The sequence below is a fragment of the Sparus aurata genome, chromosome 2 (genome assembly GCF_900880675.1).
Source record: "Sparus aurata chromosome 2, fSpaAur1.1, whole genome shotgun sequence".
NCBI lineage: Eukaryota > Metazoa > Chordata > Actinopteri > Spariformes > Sparidae > Sparus > Sparus aurata.
The window spans coordinates 21773655-21796497 of record NC_044188.1 but is presented as its reverse complement, the minus strand read 5'-3'; the positions used below and the strand labels follow the sequence as shown (position 1 = coordinate 21796497).

Sequence of the window (22843 nt, the reverse complement as noted above, 5' to 3'; positions counted from 1 at the left end):
CCCAGTCACCAGGATTAAATGTTGGCAGTTGACGTTTCTGCAGCCACAGATGCATCTACACGCTTCATAGACTGTGTACCAAATTGTCAGTCGTACAAAGCGTGTCATATCAAGTTCACATTACTTATTTATTACATGATGGTCATATCAGGAGGTGGTAGGGTTACAGGCAAGAAGACCTCCAAACCAGTGACCACTGTTCAAGCCTGCATTTTGACATGTGTAAGAGTGAAACCAATAAATCTTTTCAATAAGAACTCTGGACAATTTCCAGCTGTGTTTATGGTCACAAAACCCAGACTTTTTTGATGGGAATATTGGCCTATGACCAGCTGTTTAAAACAGGTATTTTAAGGCAATATGTAATGGTTCCCCTAACCCTGACCAAGTAGTTTTTGTGCTAAACCTAACCAGAGCATAAGCACAGAGTTATGACAAAGGGAGAAGTAGAAATTAAAGTTTAAGTTTTAACTTATCTGTGGTTTTTGCATAAGTGTACTTTGCTAACATTTACTCTGCTACTGGCTCGACCATTTCATGTACTTGATGATACTGGACAGCAGTCTGCTTAACTGTGTTTGTCATATCCACAATGACAGAAAGCATTGAAAACACCATCTTAAAAGCCATTTTAAGGCATGATTTTGTTTTAAACCCTGGATCCTGTTTTCTCATGTTTTTGTGTCTAATGATTATTGGGAAAAATATCAGGAAAACATTTCAAAGTTTGGTAAAACAGTGTGTAGAGCCAAAATATCGCAGAAAATGCACATATGTCGGTGATCATTGAAACAGTGGAAAGAGTGGAAAAGATTTGTATTTTGCCTCTGTCAAGTTAATCTAATTATATTTTACGTCGATTAAATGACTAATTCTGTAAATGGCGTTTGGTGGCTTTAGCAAAAATAAAATAGCCGCTGTTTCGAGTAAAAAAAAAATGGATCTTATTCTCCAAAAACCGGTCTGTATCTGTAGGGATCTTTTGGCAGTGTGCGCACATAGAGTAGACGCACATTAAGGACTGGTTGAGGTGGAAAATAGTTCCATCCTCCCAGTAAGTGTTTAGTTAGAATTAATCCAACCTGTAATATATTAATTGTAACTTGTAATTTAAGACATACGTACATATTCATAAACACATCCTGACTAATGAATATCCAAAAACTGACCTGAGTGTCAAGGTTGTGCATCGGGGTCAGTTCATGTGCAGTTCCACCTTCCGGTGTTAGGGTCGCATGGGTGATCTGAACACTGCCTGCGCCCCAAACCTTCACCACACCCAGGTTCAACCGGTCATCAGCATGCAGGCCATTGTGGGTGACCTGACTGGTCAGTTTGTTCTGGAAGTGAAAGTGTTGAGAAACGAGAGGGTGAAACAAAGAGAAAAAGAGGGTTATTAGAAATACAATACAGAAAATATCATTTACTTGATTCATATGAAGTAATATCCCTTCTATTCCGTGCTTTATCTCTGTACTGAAGGGGATTTAGCATTTGAGTCACTGAATCATTAGTTCTATATCTGACATACTTTAATTTTACTCTATGCTTTGCTTATAGGCCCTGTAGAAAAAATACAAACTGGAGAAAACCAAATTGTCATTGCTTTGAAGAAACGGTCTCACCATAAAGGTCCATCACTTAAATGGATCTACAGGAACACACACACAACACACACACACACACACACACACACACACACACACACACACACACACACACACACATCTACATTCAGATAGCCATCCAAAATGGCATACGATCTGCTAATCTGCCAGGCTGCAGTGGCCTCATTGCCCAACTTATCCTCATCTTCTCACATCTGCCTGTTCACACATACACCCACCAGCACACGCACGTGCAAACACACACACACACACACACACACACACACACACACACACACACTTGCGCTCTCTTTCTCCCCCTTTGGCTGTCAGACAGTGTGCCTGTTTTATCGCTGTGTGAAATTGCTTTGGAATGAGCCTGATGGTAGGCAGAGGACAGCCACAGATGTTTGGCCGTGGTCGCTGTATGTGGGTATGTGTGTACTGTAGATGTGCACATATATGGATGTGTGTGCGTGTATGTTCGTGATTGAACGTGTGCTCGTTAATGTCTGCGTGTGATTGTGTGCCTTTGCTTGGCTAAGAAGCAAATAGGGCTGGGTTAGTCCCATTAGTCCCAGTGATTAGGGAGTGTCTGTCATGTCGGACTCCGAGCGTGATCAAGCTGCGGCCTGGTAAACACTCATTTCTTGCTGAACTAAGACTTGCAACACCAACTCTTAAGGCAAAAATTTGTTTGCTGTCAGCAGGGGTGCAAACAGGCACAATTTTCTATTCGCTGTCCTCCCTTATATACATCTGTTCTTTTGGAGTGATTGGACACATACAAGTGCATGTGCCAAGGTCAGCGGGGTGACACAGCTGAGGTTGTTGTGATTTGGTTGCACAGTGCAATTTTGGCACCCAGTTTGGCTTAAAATTGCACGCTAATTTTATGCTGCACAGTCAAATGCAATCACCCAGAACAACATTTGTGGTTTTAACTGGAAGAATTTTTGATGCACATAGTATCTATGTATTTTGTTTGAACCCTTGTCATGACTTGATAATGAATTAAAGAGGATCTACACACCTATTAAAGAGGCAATATATGAGAAATAGACATTATGACATGTATGTTTTGTCTGCGTTTGCCTGTTTGTCAAAGCACTTTTTAAACTCTGTTTTTATAAGTGCTTTATAAATTGAGTTTAGTATAATGTATCATTATGTATTGTGTTGCAGAAATAGCTTCTGAAATTATCATGCTAACCAGCTTGCCAAAGCCCACCCGGATCTAAAGCTCCTGTGCTAGCATTGTAAACGCTAACACTCTGCTGGTACACGGGCTCCCGGTCTGAACTGCGAGCTGCACACTTAACAGATCTAATTAGCTTACAGAGGCTTCAGATAGCAGCAGTCTTCTGTGACTCTGGTGATATGATGCCCCCTATTTGTTGAGTATGAATTTTGACAGGTAGCCAATTCTCACATATTGCACCTTTAAACATGGAGATTGTAGACGGCGTACATGAAATTCTCGCTGCATGCTGGAAAGATTTTCAATCTACCGCAGGGCCTCAGGGAATCATTTTCCATTATTGGATGTTGGATTACATTTTTGGTAATCGCCCGTTAATCCAGCCAGAACAGAGTCTGCTTCAATCACGCTCAAAGTTCTACTTCAAAACACATTAAAATTTATTCTAGGTGAAAGGGGCGAGCTCAGCTGACATGAGTGGGCTTTTTTTTTGTTATTTTCTTGTCATTTTGGAATCAGCTTTTGTGCTGGTGCCAACTCAAGCCACAAAATTGCTCTTTGTGCTTGTGTTTGTGATAAGAGGCTGTCTGAGCAGGCAGAAATGTGGGTGCAATTTCGTGCCAAAACAAGTACCAGAGACGCACTGCGATCTGCATAAACACCACCGAAGCTGCTCCACTCCAACCACCTCGGCCCGAGCATGTGCTTTTTTTGGAGCCATGAAAATACTAAACAGGTGTGTGCTCAACAAAAGCCTTGCATCTGACGAGAATGACATTTGGCTTCATTTCGGCCGTCGGCCCAAAAATAAAAGGTTCTCAACTCTTTGCGTCACACCCGGCGCATCTAATTTTAGTATGAAAGTCTCCAAATGAAGTCTGCAACACATATGCTACAGTATCCTGCTCCACCTCCATGAAATGATTAAAATGATAAAATGACTATAACGTCACCATGACATTCACAGGACTGATAACTAGTATGCTAAAAGCAAGAGGAGCACAGGACAATGAAATTGCAGTCTACTCATAAAAAAAGCATCTGCCATGTGTTTGTCTCTGTACCATCCCCCCTGTGCAAGCTTTTATATATTCCAGTTAAAGTTAAATGGAAATAAATAAAATCCTAAAATGCTAATATAACTACAAAAGTGCCTCTTTTAAGCGATTCGACAGTGTGCACGCATTTGCTTGTTTGACACAAGAGGGGTTTTTTAAAGGGAGAACTTTGTTGCAGCTAAAACGGGTAAAAGCTACATTCACCACCCCAGAGTTAAGACATGATCTGCGGCGCTAATGGTTTCCAACAGTTGGCCTCTGACATCCGCCCACCACAGCCCCGTTGCATGTCAACGCGCGGGCTCATTCTCCAGTCTCGCTGCATTAATGACAAAATGACGATCGAGTGGGAAAAAAAAGAGATGTGACATGTAGTTGGCCTTGAACTCACCGATTGTGCCGAGAAGGAGGTCAGTAGATATTTTGCGCTCTTGACTGTGTCTGAGGAGAGAAAATAAGAGCGAATTACACACAGAGCGAGAAATGGAGACAATGCGAGGACAGAGAAAATAGGTGTGTGACAGAAGGGCAGGAAGGGGAGAAGGAATGAGAGACTGTATGAATAAGTCAGTATTCATGTTGAGGAGTGGAGTGGGTTCATATTCTTCTGACGGACTGATTGGATGGACATATAAACACCTGATAAAGTGAGTGAGTCATGTAGCTGAAGGCCGAATTCATGTAAGAATGAAACACTGAACAGCCCCACTATTAATTATAAACCCACTAGTTGAGTGAACTAGATGAGTTCATATCAGTGGTGAAGAAGAATTAATTTAATTTTGCTTAAGTGTAAGTACAAATAGAGCAAGTAAAAATACAGGTACAGGTTTTGCACACCTGAAGTTTTGACAGGTACGTAGGAGAAGACCACGGGTCAACACAATCAGGAAAAAAATAAACTCCCGCATACTGTCCATTTCACTTGCAAATACTTTTAACCGCAATGTTCCGGTACTCAGAACGTCGCTAGGTCGTCTGCTATCACTTATTTCCAAGTGAAGTGGACAGTGTGCGGGAGTTATTTTTGATTTTTTTCCCAGCTGTACCTTTACAAATTTTTTTAGTGACTCGAGCTGTCAAATTAAACGCAGTGGAGTAAAACGTACAACATTTTCCTCTGAAATGCGGTGGAGTGGTGTGTGAGTGAAAGCGGCGCACTCAAATACAAGTACCTGAAAATATGTTCAAATTCAAATTGGAGTATTACATTTCCATTCTACCACTTGTCAGTATGGTGCAGCGGAGGCTCATTAATGGACTCGTCCACACACCGATTCATCTCATATCATTGCCTCGACTTATTACCGGCTGATTAGGTGAGCAGATAACGTTATTGAACACAGGCCTGGCCAAACGAGCGCGGGGAATAGCCGATGAGTGAGCAAAGCGCAAACGAGTCCGTCTGACTGACAGCGGAGCGAGCGGCAAACCCCTCTGAAGTGAAACTCAAACATGCAGAACTGGAGTGGAGCAGATAGTACAGGTAAGCAGGCGCCGCAGCGAGAGGCAGAGCAAACAAGAAAGACGCAGGGAGGCTGCACTGAGAGACAGACGGCGAGGCACTGGAGAGGGGAGCGAGCGAGCAGATAAAAGAGGAGTGATGGAGAGCATATCTCCAGGCAGCGACACGGGGAATTACTGTAATAGTTTCTGTCACTCCCCTTCTCTGTCATCCCTCGTTCTCTCTCTATCTCGCCCTCTCTTGTCTTTGTCCCAGCACAAACGCGCCTTTCACAGAGGAGTGCATCTTCTCGCAAAAGCACTTCAGAGGCTGATTCTGTTCGTATATCACTGTGTGTGTGTGTGTGTGTGTGTGTGCGTGTGTGAGAGAGTGAGTGAGAGAGTGTAGAGGGACTATGTTGTCTGTGCCTACCTGATAAAATCAGTGAAGAAATTCATATTCAGAAACACCTTCTCATATTGTACGTGGATTAAAGGCGTACAGGGGTGAAGGTGTGACTCCATTTCAGTGTTTTTACTCTGCAGATCGGTGAATAAATGCAACCTTGTGTGTCGTCCCTTTTGTCTGCACACCAATTCAGTAAGTTTAATCACCACTGATAGTGTTTGAAAAAGTTTTGTTTTTGTTTTTTCTGTCTTAATTAAAAGAACTTAAAAAGTGAAAAAAGGTTAGCTGATGGTATGAATGTAATTCGGTGTATGTGATGTAATTCTGCTGCTGTTCAGGGTTAACTAGATAATGGTAATTATCTCTTTCTTATAAGTGTTTAGTGTTAAAGTTTATTAAAATGGGCTCCTCACAAAATAAATTAACTCTTAATGTCTGGTGAGTTTGTGAAATTACAAAATTAGTAGCATATGTCCACAGGACAGGAGTTTCTAGAGGTCGCGAGTAGCACTGGACGCCCCTGAATTACATGTTGTAGCCCAGTCCTCCACTTTGTACAAATAAGGAGGAGGCAACGTGACGCCACGGCTCTCGAAATTCAACGCAGTGCTGCCAGAATGCATTGCATGGCTGCCTACATAGACAACAGATAGGAGGCTGGGCAATGTCGGATCCTCTGGATACATACTGAATGGTAACTTAAACCTGGTTAAATGCTTGCGATGACAATGCCGTTATGCTAGCATATTCTGACTCGCAATAAACACGAAACACAGTTGAGGCTGATCAGAATGGCATAAGTGTTTTTAGGTATTTTGTTACAAACCATTGTGTTAGCCAAACAGATAAAAGCTATTATAATCAATTGTGAGGGGGAAATTAATGTGAATGCTACATTTCATGCCAATTCATCAAACAGATACACAATTGCGCATTGTGCATGACATTTTGTCAACTGCTTATGATATTTACCCTCCTATTTAAATGTATTATCATCAAGATATGACGTTATACTGTTTAAATAAAAGCGCCTCCTCAGCTCTTGAACAGAGTAGCAACTATCATGAGTAATTCATCTGTAAATACACATTTAAAAACATTCCATTATATGCTTATCTATGTGTGTGTGTGTGAGTGTGTCTGTGTGTATGTGTGTGTTCAAGGGTGACCCTTTCACTTACCTATTCCCTCTCCGTCGTCCCAGAAGAGCGATCCTTGAGCAGTGTTGCTGTCGCTCAGGGCGACGATCAGTCCTAAAGGATTCTTCCGACTGAAACAGATGAGGGTAGAGGGGGTTATAGCATATTGCTAAAGGACAACATCTATTTATACCTGCTGCTAAGGACAAATACATTAACATTCCTGCTGGGGGCCTCCACCTGAGCTCACCGCTGCTGGAACACTTACCACCCCACAACTCACTCTCGGCCCCACTGCCGCTTTCTTTAACACACATAGGTGATCATAGGTGACATTCATTTTTACTGAGTGTCGGTCATACATGGAAAAGTCTTTGAAACAGTAAAAAACACCAGCAAGGATACACACTCAGCTCCTGTGACACCTCATGTCTCTGCACAGGTATTAAGGTACAAACAGACACTCACGCACCGAACACACAGGGCGCTGACCTGTGTCTGTGTGCTGTCATGACGTGTCAGCCATAATGTGTCGCGCACTCACCTGAAGAATGTATTGGGCTCTGCCTTCTGCCACGGTATGATATATCCTCCTCTGATATGGAGATTGATATGCTCCAAGGGGGTGTTCATTGTCAGCATTTGGCGGCGCACTCCTATGTCTTTGGCCTGATGGAAGCGGCAATAATTACATACTATTAAAGTACAAGAAATCATAGACGTAGTTAAACTTTGATTCATTTCATTCAACGATTCCTTGGTGGGAAATTGACATTTGTGCGTTGGTAAATCACAAAGCGTGCAGTAAAATATAAGTCAACCCGCAAAAGGTTAGATTTGAAACATTTCAGCAATTTATTATGCGTCAAAAGAAACTTCCTTTCTTTCCCCCCGCTATTCTCCACTTTTGTCCTCAGTCCCTTTCCGTTTGCTGAGGGGACAAGTTTAATAGAGGTAACCACTCCCCTCCTCCACTCCGGGCCCAGATTGATGCTGCTGTTTCTCGTGCTTTTGTTTGGCTTTATGATGCCTGTCTAACAGATGGGGAGTCCCCTAGCTAGAAAGAGACAGAGCGATTGGATGTTTGTTTTTGTCATCAAGGCGCCTTCTGCCGTTGTTGAGCTGCAACATCTTTAATGATGTTGTCAAAGAATGTCGTGTCATTTGGGTTTTTGGTCCTAATTGTGTTTTTTTTCAATTTTTTTTACACATTTTAATAAAACGTCGTTGGCACAAGATAAGAGGCATGTACATACTTTCATATGAGTAAATGTAAAGTATAGTCAGATGAGTTTTCACAATAATACTGTCATTATTTATCAGCAGTATCCACTGTATTGCCTCATTGTAACTAACTTGGACTCACCGTGTAGTAGTCGTACCAGAGTGCATCAGGAACATAGCCATCCACAGTTGTGACTCCCTGTCAGTTAATCAAAAGAATAATACCCATCAAATCATGCAGACAGGGAAAAGAGATAGGAATACACAATGTGATATATATGTATATATATAAAAGTGTGTGTGTGTGTGTGTGTGTGTGTGGGTCCATACCTTGGCAAGGGCAGGGGTGATGAGGAAGGCAGGTCCCCAGAGGAACTGCTTGTGGACTCCATAGGTATTTTTATCATCCACAAACCTGGGACACACCAAGCACAGATGAAATTAAGTGCGACTGCAAGAAAATAAAATAAAAAAATCTCTCCTGCGTGCTCAGCCCAGACAACTGTTCGAGCTCCCATTCAGAATTCAGTGGTTTAAAGATGCAAGCCAAATAACCCTGCCAGACTCACCATGCCAGCTCCTTAAAAACCATCTGTGACTTTAGAAGAGTCTCTTAAAATGAACCAATATGTCTCTCTCTTTTTTTTTTCTTCTTTGTACAGTTCAACACGTTCACATCTGGGAGCTGCCAAGTGAAGCCACAGTCAGCTACGGTTGGCCTCTAAACAGTCTTGCCGGGATTAAAGCGGAGGGCCTCGTGCCTTGCTCGAGGGCTGCTTAATGCCGCTCCCGTGGCAGGGAAGACACTTCTAATCGTTCTCACCCTGTCAAGTTATTCAAATGAGCAACAGCTAATGAGAGAGGCTTTGTGGCAACATTTCCAATGCGAGATGAAAATGAGTTGGGCATTAAAACAGAGTGGTGCTGAAAACGTTTTGGAATGAACGCTCTACCTAAATAGTTTTTAGTCCAAAAACCATCACTCGTGATACCCTGAATGCCAATGAGAGGCAGTGTAGTATAAAAGCAGGCGACACCATCCATCCAGGCACACGAAAATGAAATGATTTGATTGAGTCATCACATGTAATGTTTGAGCCACGATGTGCGTTGTGCGTGCTTACTCATGCAGGAGCGGTCTCACTACTGTGCTTCCTTTGACGTGAGCCTCATACATCAGTGTGTACAGGTAGGGCAGGAGGGTGTATCGGATGTTCAGGACGTCCCGGGAAACGTTGGCAAAGCGTTCATCCCAAGAAACAGGATCTTGTCTCTGATGGAAAAAGAATGTCAAATACAGACAGGTTAACCGAAGAGAATCATGTCCTTAAGAAAGAAAAAAAAGGGGGAAAAGAGGATTTTGGCCTTTTTGCTGTTGGGAAAGTTATCGCTCACATTTTTACCTCCGTTGTCACGTCACTATGGCTGTCATATGCAGTTTGCAAGCTGACAACAACCATCAACAAATTCCATTTGTCGCTGAGAGATTTCATTACCTAGCTAGCTAACTAAGCTAATGTTAGCCCCAGCTAGCTGGTGGAAATGGTGTTCTCTGCTGACTGTTTCATGTTTGAAGCTCCGACCAGGGTTTTTAATAATCGCCTGATGACTGCATATATGATATTGTGTTAAAAAGAATGAGTGTAAAGGTATTAAAATGTGAACTTTAATCTCACTAACTAATGTAGTCAGTTACAGGACACCTAAGGGTAGAGTGATAAATACACTGTTCTATGATTCCTTACAGGTTTGCCATTAGGCTCTCTGTTACAGCTACATATACACTGCTTATGGATGCAAAGAAACCCAATCAACCTGCCCTGTCTAGTAACTGTAATTAGGTGTTTTTTTAAACTAATCCCTCCTATATCTAGCAGCACAGATGCTGCTGAATGATCACGGAAATATCATTTCCGTATATGCGATCATGGCCACACACTGTTTCCTGTCAGATAGATCGTGAAGGTAGAATTACTCCATGGTCGTTGCCACGGATTTCTCAATACACAGCACAGTTTAGGCTGCCGATATTTTAGAGCCACGGCCGGGGCCATAGATTCTAATCAGCAAACCTGAGTCAGATAAAGGATCAATGCGTCAGGCGGATCTAACTAAGCAACCCCTCTCCCCCTGCACTCTCTCTGCTACTGGGGGACGGAGAGGGGGGCGGCAGGTTAACAAGAGGGATGCATTCTTGGTGATGTTGCTAACAAGCTGGATGGCACCCCCCAATCAAACTGAGCACTGGTTATGGTTTCTAAGCTTTGACTGGACTAGCTGAGAGAGGTGTTAAGTTTATCAGTTGATCCAAAGTTAAAATAACCGGGGATCTAGAATGCAAAAGGCTAAAAAAACTAAAGAAAACCCGTACGACATCCACTGACATGACTTTTCTCGTATTGTCATTGTGTTTGCAGCGCTGTCTTTGCAACTTTAAGTGTTTCCGTGCGTGAAGAGGGACTGGCGGAAACACGCTCCAGTTTTGAGCACAGCGGAAAAAACTCAAATGGCCTGCGTGCGTTTATACAGAAAAATGATGCCCCGGCTACTCTGTCCCACTCTGTACTGACATTTGCCTCATTTTAATTGGCAACAAGTGTCCCCTTAAGAGACAAGGACGGAAAACGAGGACGCGGTGTACTGTCATTCTGTTGATATGGGCCAATCTAAATGTATTAGCTCATTTTTTGGAACTGTATTGAGGACAATAATCAGTCTGGTCAAGTAAACGCTCACACGCACACAGATTGAGGTTCATGATGATTTTTCATCTAGAGCGTGTCAGCGCCATTTGCTCCTCCCTATGACACCATGTCTGTTTGTGTGTCTCAGCGTGTACTGTGTTTTAATGTGACTATGTGTGTGTGTGTGTGTGCATGTGTTCATCAGACTACTTTCAGTGCTTTACGCGGGCAGGTGTGAATATGTGTGCATGTGTCCGCTGTCTTTTTAATTGAAGAATAATACAAAAAAAATCACAAGATATTATCGTACAAGTCATCTCAGAGACCAATAAAATGCCAGATACTTTTTTCCCAGCTGCAATTTAGCTGGGTCAGGTTTGATAATAGTTATTAACCCTTTAGGCGCCAGAGTCGCAAATTTGCGACACACCGCGGTACTGAACAAAACAGCTGTTTTCTCCCAATAGAGTGTTACATGTCGTTCATACTCCCCACCACTAGTTGGCAGACATCCTATACTTAGACCTTAGCTCATAAAAACGTCTTGCTTCAATGCAAAATGTTCGAGGAAGTCCCATGCAAACTGCGGGGTGAGAGAGCGGAGACAGTGCGCCAGGAAGCCATTTTGCTGAAGGGGTATTGCTGGATTCAGACGTTATTGAGACGAAATAAACGACAATGGCATGCAAAAAGTTGACACTTAGGGAAGTGATTGAGCTCCTATTCGGTGATTCTGATTCTGAAGTGGAAAATCTAGCTTTGGGAGATGACGGTCGGTTGATTAGTGAGCTTGCTAGTCGCGGTGCGTCTTTGCATAGCAATGGCGGTGCCGCGCAGAGCGAGGAAAACGCATAATCACTAACACACGATCCTTTGCCCAATAAGTGGGAATGGAAATGATACACAAACTCATAGTATCAGTAGGGAAGCGAATGGATGTGGTAGAAGTAGCGGGGGTGGTGAGAATAGCGCTGGGTGTCAGCGTTAGTGTTCACTCTTTCCACCGCGACGGTCACGTAGCCTCCATCCGCGGCAGCGGTGCAGCTATGCGCCGCAGCAGTGTTCACGAAGCACAAAACACACACGAGTCCAGATCTTCTCACAACACTAGAGGAGAAAGCAGGGGGAGACGTGGGCAAAGTGTTCGTAGAAAGGCTGATGGGTGTCGTAGGGGCAACAGGGGAAGGCAGAACAGGGCTGGAAATGATGATGATGATAATGGTAATGGTGGCTGGGCTTACTTGAGAGATGAAGAATATGGATAAAGCCCTTTGATGAGCAAATTGGTGACAGAAAGCTAAGCAATGATTCAAGGTCTATAGTTTTTTTGTCCCTCTTTCTGACTGATGATTTCTGGTATCTTATAACAATGGAGACAATGCTCATCAGTATTTAGGCTGACATGAACTAATTCCAAGTTCACGGTTCCATGAATGGTATGATGTAAATGTGTGTATATATGTATATATATATATATATAGTTCTTATTGTCTCTATGCCTTGCAATGAGAGGCTCCACACTATACAAATATTACAAACTTTTATCTGGATAGATGGGCACAGATAAGGCCTCTGCAGCTAAAAGACGCCTACTGTTATTATTATCATATAATAATAATAATAAAAATAATAATAATAATAATAATAATAATAATAATAATAATAATAAAGAAGAAGAGAAGAGAAAACTAGAAAAAGGGAAGAAAAAAGTGTCCTCCGATGGGGGGGGGTGGTGGGTAAAAAAAACACATACTGTTTACATGAGTTTTGTGGTGTACTAATAGTTCTAATTTACGACTGTTGGCTTACAATTTACTTTTTCCCTGTTCATTTGATGTGTGGACAACATAACAAATGGATGGAGGGGATGAATCTGATGAAATAAGTTCAACTCTCTTTCAAAATACCAGGTATTTCATGGAAATTACATAATCCAATATGGCCGCCACCATATGACGTCATAATATGCAAATTAGATGGGAAAAATTACTCCCTTCATAAACTTTAGGTCATTCTCAATATTTGTCTCATTTACACTTTGTCTCTATCTCAAACTACATTCAAGCCAGAGCCTTCTGAAATTTAGATGTCAAAATCTAGTATTTTTTAAAATAAAACCCGGCGCCTAAAGGGTTAACTGTAGCCCAGTGGTTACTAAGTACAGGCCTAACAGCACATGATTGAATGCAGAACATTTCCATTACCGTATGACCTAAGGAGTTTACCAGATTATCATTTAATTTTCTGTGGAAATTTACAAGATTGTAATTATCTGGAAACCCAGGCGTTCTACCTGCCTCCCTTTTTAGTAACCCTCCTTTTGCCCCCTAATGTCTTACAATCAGATGTGTTCACTGCGGAGTAATTACCATGCTAAGTTGAAAGTGTGTCTCTGTGTGTGGAAAAGAGAACGGAAAAGAGAGTGTGATCAAATGAATTTCAATGAGAATATGAGCTTATTTGACTGAAACAGTTCTACTGTCCAGCCTGAGCCAGATGTGTCCCCACAAAGTATCAGGTTTCTGAGGCTTGATTATTTTCAAATGTAATTTGTTCTTAAGTCTTCTCTTTTTTGTCTCATTTAAATTCCAATCACGAGTGTCATGTGTTGCGAGCAGATACATCATGCCCGCTGACAAGTAGGAAAACGGACTGAATGTGGCATTGTATTATCCTGTTGAGCTAGCAATCAGTTTTTGTAAAAATAACAACAACAAAAAAAAATCCTAATAGTAAGCTTAAAATCCCAAATTATTGGATGAAGAAGAACGCCTTAAGGAAACATAATGACTTTATTTACAACGACTGCAGTGTTGAGATTGCGATGCTATTCTGAAATAGCCAGAAAAAACACATTATCTCTGCAGAGACACACTGCACATTGCTAATGCTGATCGGAAGCAGGTGACTGCTGTCACTAGCCGCCGTGAGGACAGCGTGCGCAGGCGTGTCCGACATCTTGGATGGTGAGACACGGCAACATCGCTTGGACACAAAACTAAAACTTCCTTGCTAATTATTGTTAGTACTTTAGCACACTAGCATTTTGTTCAATTCAATTTAAAGGGGCTTAATTGAGATGGAAATAATAAGAACAGTATTGCCAAGTGGAAAAGTACAATTTGTCCAAACATCAATATGAACATCAGAAATAAACTATGCTATATAAGTCTATGCTATGAACAACAATGAACAATGTGCCCCTCCAAATAATAATTAGCAAATGTAACCATAACTGTAAACCAATGTGACAAATTACCAGTGACAGCCACAAACCAAAAGACATTGTCAAGCTAGCATTAGCGTCTTGGCTATGGTGACACTGCAACGATCAGGAAAGTGTGTGGATGTGTTTTTGTGTCTGCATTAAGGGGATTTTTATATCTAGCACGGAAACTAAACGTTTGAAGCAAACAGACCGGTTAGACAGCTGACAAAGTCCAACAAAGGGCAGACACTCAATTTAACACTGTGTTCCTCACCTTCCATTTCAACCCTGAGCCGTCTAGCCACTTTTGTGAAATGCTCCCCCAAAAAACCTGCCTTTTTTTACTTTTTTAACTTTCAGTCACACAAATCTTGCATGACTCGACAGCTATACCGCTGTCTGTTGGGCCCTCCAGGTAGACTTTTCATCCATGGGAAACCAGAAGAGGGATTGATGAAGAGATGGGAGCAGGGAGGGCTGACGAATGAGAAGCAGACAAGAGAATCCATCTCACGAATTCACCTAATTTACGGCCACATTTATAGGTGGCAAAAGGCCTCGTGACACACACACACACACACACCGAAGGTGGACCGATATGTATGTGTGCGCACGTGCGCGGCCTCAAGGAAAAAAATGAGGTTATCGGGCTGTGTCAGCCCTCCTCGTCTCTTTTCTCTCTCCTCTCCCCTGCTCGGTCTTCCTCTTCATTTATCTGTCGGGGATCTGCTCCCTCGCCTTCGTCTCATGAACCTCTGCGTTTCTGTTTTGCATTGCAGAGCACACACCAAGAAAAAATAAAAAATTATATATATATATATATATTTAGACAAACAATACATCCCCTTTGGGTGAATAACAATATCCACAATTCGAAATATGAGTAGCTGCTCTGGTGGAGAGTGTATCTGGGTTTTTTTAAATTTCAGGTCGCATCCAATATGACTGTGGACACTGCAGTATATTGCTGGTGCGGGTAAAATTATCTCAAGGTCAACACTGAAAGTTGTCTGAGGGCAAAGAGACACTAGGCGTGACGGAGCTCCGGGAGTGACTCTGCAAAAAAGACAAAACCCTCTCCTCTCTCTTCCTCTCTCCCCCTGCTGTCCCTGACCTTGCGTACCCCTCCGGCTTGGTTTTTGTGGCGTTAATACTTTGTTGTCAAACGCCTTGTTAGCAGACACGGGGGTGAAGTCGCTAACTGTCTGACGATTGGGGGGTTTTATACGGCTGGATGGAAAAATAATACAGATTTTTTCAGTAGCCGACCTTGATTCCCTTTTTACTTCCATCTCCCAGCTCCGCTGAGTGTACCTTTCTCTCCTCTCCTCTCGCGAAAAGTTCCCCTCTCGTTCACACAGCCCAGTTCTGAGTCGATCGCAGGTGTCACAAAAATTGTTTATTCAGCCTCGTCGCGGCTCTCACATCCTTATCGCCACCCCATGTCACCGCCGTTTAACTTTCCAAATTGCCATCTTGTTTTATCCTCTGCCAATATTATCCCTCATCATTTTTTCCTCCCTCTTTCTGCCTCACAGCCAATGAACCTCCCCCTCCCCCCCTCCCCCCCTCCTTTATCTGTATTTGCTCGTCAGTATCCACCTTTTCCTTCTCCTCCTACTTGGTACGAATGCCTTCGCTGCTCCCTCACCTCTTCTCTCTCCGTCCCCTCTTACTTTATTCCTTTCCCTCCAACTTTATCTCTCCCTCTCAAACTGTCATTTTTGCACCGCCCCCACTCTCCCGCCGTGTGTGTGTGCGTGCGTGTGTGTGCGAGCGCGCATGTTTTTCCTGTCAATTTTCTCCATGTTTAAACACCCATTTGCAAGCCATTATTAAATGATTGGAATCAAAGGGGGTGTGTGTGTGTGTGTGGAGTGGAGGTTAGGTGGTGTGCAGTGGCGCCCGGATCACCTTGAGAATTCAATTATATCCACACTCCATACCGTTAAAAAGCACTGACACACACACACACACACGCACACACACACACACACACACACACACACATACACACACCTGTGTCCTGTCTAGTATTGCAGACTCCAGTGCAGAGAAAGTTCGCCCGGTGGGATCGATCTCCGGACGGGCGTTATTGGATTTCTCAGATGTGTTCCAACGCTCTTAAAGGTCACCGCTAGAATGAATGCCACCAACACTACACCACCAAACAGGTCTATCTTTTTGTGTGTTTGTGTATGTCAGCCGCAGATTAAGAGAGGGACGGGCAGAGAAAAGCAGCAGTTTGTTTTTTTTCCCACCGACAACAGGAGTGCTGGTAAATGTCTTTTGTACAGTCATATTCACACAACTTGAGCCGCCAAGCACGGGAACATGCGAGCTCGTCATCTCCCGAGCAACAGTTGAGTGCCGGCCTGGTGTCATTTGAGGCCACTGAGCTCGGATCTTTGACCGCTTGAAAGGATGCGGCTCCTTTTGTGGAGATCTAAAGCAGATCGTTCACATTCAGAATGCAATGCATTGATAACTCTGATTTGACTGATTATCAATAATTATCATACAAATCCAAATTCATTGTCCGTTAGACAGAAGTATAATTATTAGACAGGTACTACGTAATACCTCGTATTTTCCCTTTTAAGACTGACACTTGGATTAAATGACTTGAGTCACATATCTGCACTACAGTTAAGGCTTTTTTTTAATGTCCTGCCTATTTTGTTATATTTGGAGTGCCTGCTTGTTTGAAGCACGATTGTCCAGTTTTGCTTGATTAGTATCAACACTTTAGAGTTGAATACATTCTAGAGATGCTAACCACTACTTTCCACATAATATACAGTTCTTTCATTGGATTGCTAGGATTTTTATTCTATTTTATTCTTATTTTATTTTATATTTGTATTTATTTATTTATTTATTATTATTATTTAAATATTCTTCACTATACTAGAGCGGTGTAGCAATGGGGCTACATTTCCCTGGACATATCACCTCAATTCACAGCACTAAACCCCTCACCATCATTTATGCCTGTAAAAATTCAACAGGATTCTGATGATCGCTGGGAGTCAGGTTAGCTTGAATGCACACACACCTCATAGGTGAAGTTATGGCGTCTGGTTGGCCATCAGCATGAAATAAAGAACCGCAAATTTGAGCAAGAGTAAGTAAAAGCTGAATTCAAGTGGGTTTGGAGCAGAGTGCATCTCCGTGTGAGCGTTGCTCTCTTGTTTTGAATCCACTCACCGGGTTACCCTTGCCGTTGTGGTTGCGTGAGTATGGATAGAAGGCACCCAGCTGCATCCAGCGAAGACACAGCTCATACTCGGATGGATTAAAGAATCCACAAATGTCTGCTCCAGTCTGAAAAAGGGGACAGACAGAGAAAAGCGTCAGTTCAAAAGTGTGGAGAGGTAGAAATGGACAGAAAGACGGGCCGCTGGGTGCAGGTGTGCACACTGCTTCTGTTGCAATAGGCATCATGTTTCTGAAGTGTCATTGAGCAAGTCACCGTACCAGTGAGGGATGCTGCGCGTCTGACCCTGTGGCCGGGCGAGGGGCATGCAAATGATTTACCATAAAGGGATCGATAAGGTGTCCGGTTATAATTATTATTAGACACACTGAGGAGATGAGAGACCGCAGAAGGACAGTATGTGACAGAAAGGAGGTTAAAGAGACAAACTAGCAAAGACGGGACCTCAATATAAAAAAGTTTCATTAGAGACTACTCAATCAATACCAAATGTTCATAGGTCATGACAGAACACGTGCTGGACTTCTCGGTCGGGGCCGGGCTCGTAATGACATGCCTCACATTGTATCTCGAGACGTCCTCTGATCAAAGAGGTCTAGCAAACAAAATAACATCAGTCAGGCCGCTGTAATCTACTTAGAGGAGGACAAGGTCGCATCAATGAGATTACGTCTTGTCAAAACTGAAATCAGAGGATGATACTTACGTAAGGGATGCCAAACAGACTGAACTCCATCATGCCTGTAGAACAAAGGAAAATGGGGAGTTAAGCCAAATGAAAGACTTCTGTCTCGTTTCTATGTTTGCAAGCATGTGTGCATGATTGTGCAACACCCTACTACTGTCAGATTATAGGTCAGAATGCATGCTGCCATTTCTCATATACTCTATACAGTTTATGTCTTCATGTACCTATAATGGATTTCTCAAGTTGGTCCCAGGCGGCAAAGTTGTCTCCGAGCCAATGTCCAGCCCATTTTCCGCTGGAGGGGTAGGTGGACCTGGTCACCACGATGCCTCTTTTACCTGTCACATTCAGCAGGGCGCTGCACAGAGAGGAGAGACTCAGGGATTTGTCTTGCACATGAAAGTAACATAAACTAATGCATTAACTAACAACAAGTACGGCATTAAAGTGTCTCCTCCTTCTTAAGTAGAAAACATTAATTTTGAAAAGGGAATTAGCCCGTTAGTTGTGATTGTTAAATCCAGCACGGTGCTGAAATGAAACAATTCCTAGACTTAAGCACCTGAGCTCAAGGCCCAGTGGCGCCGAGAGTCCCCCGGCTCCTACATTGCCAACTCTGCAATCTGGCCTCCCAGAGTGAGAGGAAAATGTCACCGCAAGGACCATTTTAGACGATTATCATAAAGGTTTAATGAGACTGTATTTCCGGGGATGGCTGGGAGATATCAGTTACGCATCTCCCGTGGCTTTATTTTCCTCCTGAATGTGTTTGCTGTGACAGTTCTTACTCGTCCCGTTCTCTTTTCTCCTCTCCTTCATCTAGTCCGACAATGTTCAGGTTAGCAGGATTTGAGATTATTGCAATTATCCGTCTCTACTTCCAAATGCAGTCTGATCCCGTAGGTGACGCAAACACATTTATTTGGGATGATGCACATCCGCCTAGATGATGTGTCCCGTTTGTTGTGTTTAAAAGATCACAAAAATGCAGCATCGATTGTACACGTGTTGATTCATATGGACACTTTGGAGTAATTCACAGAAATATTTTTAATCACAGGCGATATATTGAGCTGTTTAGCACATAAGAATACCACCTACAATACAGATCATACAAACAAAAAATAGATTTTGCCACATAAACACGCATATATAATGCATTTTCACTCACTCGTAGGTGGGCTTGGTGTGGGACCACCCGTAGAGGTTGTGCACGTCGTAGTGTTTGACTCTCTTTCCACTGGGGAGTATCTGCTCACTGTTCATGCACAGAGTCTTGTGGTTTAAGCCAAGGTGTTTCGACTCCAGCGCTATCGGAAGGGCGCACAAACGCAGAGACCATCAAACGAACGCTTTAAAGGCATAGTCCCACTGATAACACCATAGTTTGAAGAACACAATAAGGATTGAATGCATCTTACGTGGCATGTAAGGAGGGTTCTCCAGGAGGGGATTACCAAGACACTTCCCTCCAACTGTGCCGTGGACAAAACTGGCGGGCTCGTTCATGTCCTACAGATTGGACACGAGGAAGTGAAAAGAGAATTAGGCTGCGTGACGCAACACGAATTCACTTAGTTTCATTTTGTTCATTGTAGGTTACTCACAATCCAGAGGCCGTCAAACTTCATGGTCTTGTCATAGAAATCCTTAATTTCTTGCCTCCACCACGCTGCTGTTGTATCGCGGAAGAAGTCGGGGAATGCAGCGAATGCCCTGTACAACTGGAAATTGATCGGGAAAATGATCATTGAAAAAAACAAACAAACAAACAAACAAACAAACAAAAAAGCAACCAAGTCCAAAAGATGACCCTGACAGCAATTCCTGAAAAATGGGCTCTGTGGAACTTCTGTGTTTTACTAGAAACCTGTCGATTATGTTAGAAGACCTGATTCCTTCACAAAGAAATCCACAGTCTAGCAGCATTAAACAAAAAAAATGTCATTATAATCCAATCACATATGGCCAATAGAAAAGTGATTATTACATGTAAATTTCGTTACATAGAGCCCCGTAAATCTAAAGCAGAGTTTGGCTAACTTCCCATTTTGTAGGAAGCTAGGGCGTGTTTTGAGTCAGAGTGGTGTATATAGAAAATGTTGTACCTCTACTTGGGTATCCCAGTCCAGAGATTCATCCACTGTGACATTAGGGAAATCAGGCCAGACCTGCACAATAGGTGATGGATAATTATCTCAGCGCACATTATGCAAAACACAGTGTTATGCCTCTTGGTGTCGATCTCTCTGTGTCAATATTTTCCTCTTACCTTCCCCCACACAATTTCATCACTGAGCTCTTTGGGCCATTTGATGAAGACGTCCGCTGCTACACCTCTTTCAAAGGCAGGGTAAGGTTGTGTCTCATTGCCTGAGATGGCTGGATCCTGGGATTATAAAACACACGGCTTTTAGTTGAGAGCGGCGCACGATCCGGGAACTTAACATTCCGCCTTCAGAGAGCTGAGCCTAAGACATCTTTAATATTCACACCTGCCTTATGGTTTCTGGTGTACGAGTCTCCATTCATTTTAGAGTGTATCAATAATTTAGAATGTGATGGCATTACCAGAATGAAGATGAACCTCATGCCCTCTCCCCTCATGGTGTCAACCAGGGCAGGCAGGTTGGAGAAGTCAGAGCTCAAAACAAAGTCCAGTTGACGTTCCATGTAGTCGATGTCTCCATACTGCACATCCTGCAGCAGACAGCGGTCAAAGCTCGGAATTAGGGTCGAACAGACTTTTGTTTGGTAAAAAATGTCAGAACCAGATGGGAGCAAGATATAGCAATAATTTAAACAGAAGTATCGTCCTGCATTAGATTTAGTTTTTGTTTGTTTTTTGGTATGCTGAGGGTAATCAAACTTTGAATTAATTAATGAATGACTGCTGTGGGGGAGAAAATGGAATAAAAGATAAAACTTTAGATCTTGCAAAGTCGACTTTCCTGCCATCGGATGAGGAAAAAGAAAATAATTGCACATTTTGCTACAATTATTCCCACTTATAGACGCTGAATTCTGCAAAGTTTGTCCTGACATATGGTGTGCAACACCTGAGATATGAAAGACGTGAGGGTTTCATTTGCTGCTGGCTGTTATTTCTCACAGAGAGAGCAAAAACTTCATCTGCTTTGGTTGCCTGGTGTGTCTGTGGCAGCTTGAGGTTGGTTAGTCTGTAAAGCGAGCTGATGTGCAGCCTTTGTAAGTAGCTGCATTTTCTGCTTCTTTTCATTCCAGTTAATGATGCAGGATTCTTTTTGGCTGGCGTCAGCTCCTTGCAGGTTAGGGCTTTGTGAAAGCACATTCCGGGGAGCACTTGATTATCGACGGAAATTCTTATGTTCTGCTCTGCATGATGAAGAGGATGGGATTCTGGCCTGTTTCCACGTGGAACATCTTGCCGTGGTCAAACACGGTGCTTTTACTTTATGTTCCTTGACAAACTCGCCTCCCTCTACCGCCTGACAAACATGTTATTTAAATGTGAATCCCTGATTTGAGAGAGAATTATTGCTTCTGGTACAAACTGGAAATGTCTAGAGACTGTGAAACCTATGGAATGGATTTCAAATGAAATTAGAGGTCACATTCCGTCAGGATAAACTAGTTGTACCTGATGTAATCCATAAAGTCAAGGTCTCCTATTTGCTAATTCAGTTGTGTGTTGCTATTGTTCGCATGCAGTCATATCATATTGTTAAAAATGGGTAGATATCCTTATAATCTACAACTGTACAGGAAGAAGCGTTTTCCTTTATGCTGACACACTGAGTGAATGCTAAAAGCAGGCAGACATACAGTGCTGGGATTTAATTGTATAAGATGCATGTGGGAGGTACCAGCATTGTGTCTTGTAAAATACTATTATGTTACATCACTGTTCATTTCATCTATCACAAATACCCTGTTATGTTGCCATTAGCTAGTTAACGTTAGCTAGGTTAGCAGTGGAACTGGCAGTCCTGTAAGCTGACCTAGCCCAACGGTGCTGAAAGCCAGTCCAGGCAAGAAAAAAACACCTCAATACTTTATTCCCTGTCGCCAAACAGGATACCGTCGATCTTTCTGAACCGTGTTCAGGCTCGGTCTAGCTCCCAGTTTGGGCAGAGTGAGCTATGTACCACTAGCTGCATCGTGGGGGGCAGCATTATGCCCAATCTGCACTCCTGGCTACTGTAAACGCCAGCAACTAGTCCTTCCCCAGGTTCCAGTCTTTACAAAAAACAAGCGAATATGCAGAACCAAATTGCACTTTCCATGGGTGGGTTCACTGACACTATTCTCTTCTGCCACATAATTATAAACAGTACTCTTGTGGCTGTTGCCGATCTCAGATTGAATTCAGAAATCTTTAAAAAGTCTTGTCCGGGAACTTACATAGGGGATACCCGCTTTCTTCATGTCTCTGTACAGATCTGATATCTCCGTGTCGTTAACATAACCATAGCGACAGAGCTGGAACCCAAGGGACCAATAGGCAGGTAGAACAGGTCGTCCAATCAGCTGTTAAGAAGAAAAACAAACAGGGAAGTCAAAACAATTCAGCATAGAAAAAGTTGTTTTGCAGGAAATCGGGACACTGTCCACAAAGTGTTTGTTTGATTGTTTGTGTGCGTGTGTGAGTGTGTGTGTGTGTGTGTGTGTGTTTAGATAGGCTAAATGAGAGAGCGCAATGAAGCGAGGAACTCCCAGCTGCTGCAGTCCATCAACAGCGGCCCAGGGCCAGACACAAAACACACACCGACACACACATAGGTGCACACGCGAATGCACACACACACACAAACAGACCAGAGGCCCGAGAACACTTACTTCAGTGTACTGTTGCACCACGCTTTCAGGCGTAGGTCCCAGGACCATGTAGAAATCCAGGATGCCGCCCAGAGTTCGGTAGGTCAAAGCTGGAGTGGGCTGGAACGTCACATCTGGACACAAAGCAAACATGACATATATGTC

General features: G+C 42.9%; 1 protein-coding gene across 1 annotated transcript in view; it reads right to left on the bottom strand.

The window, feature by feature from the left end:
- Window positions 1-22843, bottom strand: part of si (sucrase-isomaltase) — a 72299-nt gene that overhangs the window by 4040 nt on the left and 45416 nt on the right. The window contains exons 29-46 of the mRNA XM_030443023.1: window positions 22700-22812; window positions 22265-22390; window positions 20453-20581; window positions 20154-20270; window positions 19990-20052; window positions 19489-19605; window positions 19303-19393; window positions 19053-19191; window positions 18106-18239; window positions 17900-17934; window positions 17184-17300; window positions 9206-9354; window positions 8412-8496; window positions 8224-8280; window positions 7402-7526; window positions 6900-6988; window positions 4258-4307; window positions 1170-1340 (exon numbers count right to left, since the gene is read on the bottom strand). Of these exons, the coding sequence (XP_030298883.1) occupies window positions 1170-1340; window positions 4258-4307; window positions 6900-6988; window positions 7402-7526; window positions 8224-8280; window positions 8412-8496; window positions 9206-9354; window positions 17184-17300; window positions 17900-17934; window positions 18106-18239; window positions 19053-19191; window positions 19303-19393; window positions 19489-19605; window positions 19990-20052; window positions 20154-20270; window positions 20453-20581; window positions 22265-22390; window positions 22700-22812 (1907 nt within the window). The remainder of the gene's footprint in view (window positions 1-1169; window positions 1341-4257; window positions 4308-6899; window positions 6989-7401; window positions 7527-8223; window positions 8281-8411; window positions 8497-9205; window positions 9355-17183; window positions 17301-17899; window positions 17935-18105; window positions 18240-19052; window positions 19192-19302; window positions 19394-19488; window positions 19606-19989; window positions 20053-20153; window positions 20271-20452; window positions 20582-22264; window positions 22391-22699; window positions 22813-22843) is intronic.